Source organism: Zalophus californianus, chromosome 16, assembly GCF_009762305.2.
Source record: "Zalophus californianus isolate mZalCal1 chromosome 16, mZalCal1.pri.v2, whole genome shotgun sequence".
Classification (NCBI taxonomy): Eukaryota; Metazoa; Chordata; class Mammalia; order Carnivora; family Otariidae; genus Zalophus; species Zalophus californianus.
This window is the reverse complement of record NC_045610.1, coordinates 13,878,228-13,881,306: the sequence shown is the minus strand read 5'-3', so window position 1 is coordinate 13,881,306 and position 3,079 is coordinate 13,878,228. Positions and strand designations below refer to the sequence as shown.

General features: G+C 47.2%; 1 protein-coding gene across 1 annotated transcript; it reads left to right on the top strand.

The window, feature by feature from the left end:
• The first annotated feature begins 884 nt into the window (after window positions 1–884).
• LOC113908015 (olfactory receptor 139-like) lies at window positions 885–1,835 on the top strand. The gene is given in 1 exon segment (XM_027567881.1): window positions 885–1,835. A coding segment is annotated over 1 exon segment (948 nt). The 5' UTR covers window positions 885–887.
• Window positions 1,836–3,079: the final 1,244 nt, after the last annotated feature.

Below are 3,079 nucleotides of genomic sequence, written 5' to 3'. Positions count from 1 at the left end.
TGGATGGATGGATGGATGGATGGGATCTTGACTTCTCTGAATAGCTGTGGTGTTGCCAAGACCTGAAGAGTTAGGAATATCTTGCCTCTCTTTGTCACACAGAGTGTCATTTATAAAGCCTCAGTAACAACATGTCCAAGTAAGAGGCTGTACAATGTTAAAGTGTGGATTTGGGGAGTCAGACAGTCCTGGGTTTGAAGGACTGGGCTACTTATTTAACCTTTAAAAACCTCAGTCCTGATTATATAGATATAATAGCAGTCACCCCATAAAGCTCTGTGAAAATTAAATTAAAAAATTAATATGAAGTTCTTAGCACAATACTCATAGTTTACACTTTAAAAATGTGGTCAGTGCTTTCTTAAATTGCTTCCATGCCTTCCATATCTGGCCTCTGAGTATTTCTGTACTCTGGTCTGCTCCTTGCTCCTCTCTTTGCTCACTCTCCCTTGCAGCTCTTTTTGATTTCATGAGTTCTCATCCTCCCACCTTTATGTTGTTGCCACTCTCCTATATTGTGCTTTCTAGAACCTCATACATTCATCTATTCATCGAGCTAGTCAGAACTGCTATGCAGTCGCTATACACTGATACAACCTTAATACTATTAAAATGTTGTGAAATAGCCAGTGTCCTATACCCCAGAGTAGTTTCTTCTGCCCCAGCCCCTTCCCTGACATCCCCTGGATCTCAGCCTGAGACAGCAATTAAAGGGTTCATGTCTGGCATCATGGGGGCCTCCAGGAGACTACTCAAGTGCTAGGCTGCTAGGTGCTCATGCCACATTCCCCAACATCCAGTAACCTCAGATTAGGTGCCTACGATGTGTCTCTCTCCCCTTTTGGCAGGTTCAGGTCTTCTCCCACTACAGAGCTCAGCAGCAGCCTATGGAGCCAGATGCCTGGGGGAACAGGACAACTGTCACTGAGTTCCTCCTTCCTGGCCTGGCAGAAAACATAAGACTGCAACCTATCCTTTCGATTGTCTTCCTCTTTGCCTACCTGGTCACCGTTGGAGGCAACTTCAGCATCCTGGCTGCCATCTTGGTGGAGCCTAAACTCCACATGCCCATGTACTTCTTCCTGGGGAACCTGTCTCTGCTGGACGTCGGATGCATCACTGTCACTGTCCCTCCGATGCTAACATGTCTCCTGGCCCACCAGTGCAGAGTCCCCTTTGCTGCCTGCATTTCACAGCTCTTCTTTTTCCATCTCCTGGCTGGTGTGGACTGTCACCTCCTGACAGCCAGGGCCTATAACCACTAACTGGCCATCTGCCAGCCCTTCACCTACAGCACCTGCATGAGCCGGGAAGCCCAGGGAGCCCTGGTGGGCATTTGCTGCACCATCTCCTTGATCAGTGCTCTGACTCACGTGGTGGCTACACCTGTGCTTGACTTCTGTGGCCCTCATGTGGTCAACGACTTCTACTGTGACATCCCACCCCTTTTCCAGCTCTCCTGCTCCAGCATCCACCTCAATGGGCAGGTGCTTTTTGTGGGGGCCACTTTCGTGGGGGCGTTCCCCTTGATTCTCATCTCAGTGTCCTACGCCCATGTCACAGCTGCAGTGCTACGAATCCGTTCAGCGGGAGGGAGGAAGAAGGCCTTCTCCACGTGTGGCTCCCACCCCCCTGTAGTCTGCATCTTTTATGGAACTGGCTTCTTCAGTTACATGCGTCTGGGCTCGGTGTCAGCCTCAGGGAAGGACGAGGGGATTGGGATGCTCGGTGCTATCCTCAGCCCCGTGCTGAACCCGGTCATCTACAGCCTCCGGAACCCTGATGTGCAGTGGGCCCTGAAAGGGGTGCTGATGGGGAAGCGGCCACCTGAATGAGAAGGCAGGGTATCAACATGCTCCCCCTTCCCAAAGCACCCCCTGACTTTCTCATGTTGAAGGTGTGGATGTGGGCAGCGGGCATCTTCAGGGGTGGGCTGAAGGATAGGGGGAAAGTAGATAGTATGGCCCAGAGTAGACCATGGTTTCCCTTGGACTGGGGAGAAAAGCTAAAGCTGGTAGAAGATGGATGAAAGAGAGGTGGGAGACAATTACAATGTGGGTCGGGAAATGGGACACAAATTAGCTATTTTTTTAATTTAGTGAGTGTTCAATTGAAATATGTTTAAAATGCTAATAAAAGCAAAATGTTTGCACCCTCCATCTGCCTTTGAAGATAAAATATATTTGTACCAGAGTATGGGGTGTGGTTTTCAAAAGATTCTTCTTCAGGAAATAAACCCAGGACTGTGAAACTAAATTGGGGTTTGACATAGCCTAGGAATAGGCTGTTAGGACCTGTCAGAACACCTGCCAGCTCTTCTTCAGAGCAACACTGTCAAATACCTGTTTCTGAAGCCAGTGTCCCCATCCTGAGTAATACCTGGGGGGACACCACATTTTCATGTCTGTGTGTGAGCTGACTCACAGCTCCTGTGCCAAAAGCATGAGGATAGATAGCACATATTTCAGGAGATGAAGCTCTCAGAATAGCAAGGTGTGTGTGTGTGTGTGTGTGTTTTATTATGTTATGTTAATCACCATACATTACATCATTAGTTTTTGATGTAGTGTTCCATGATTCATTGTTTGTGCATAACACCCAGTGCTGCATGCAGAACGTGCCCTCTTTAATACCCATCACCAGGCTAACCCATCCTCCCACCCCGCTCCCCTCTAGAACCCTCAGTTGTTGTTTTTTTTTTAATTGGCAAAATACACTGATATATATAATGGGCATTCCGTTTAATATGTATAGATACTTAGTAAAGGTGAGGAAGGAAAGGAAGAGAGAGGGAGATAGTGTTTGCAGTTTACCAGTGAAAGAGTACTGGAAACCAGGATTTTAACAAAAGGGCAAAGGTAAGGCAGTCCAGAGAAGAACAGTGAATAGAATAATAGCTCATTTCTTGTGCTGTCATGGCTGTTTCTAGAATTTTTTCTGTGAATCATTTCAGACGTTTCCTGGCCTACAAGTTGGAATTCTGAGAAGAGTGACTTTACTTGGCATGCTTTTTAATTGCTTGAGGAAGGCACCATGGAACCCTGAAGAATATTTCCCAATCAAATGGACCTACAGTCAT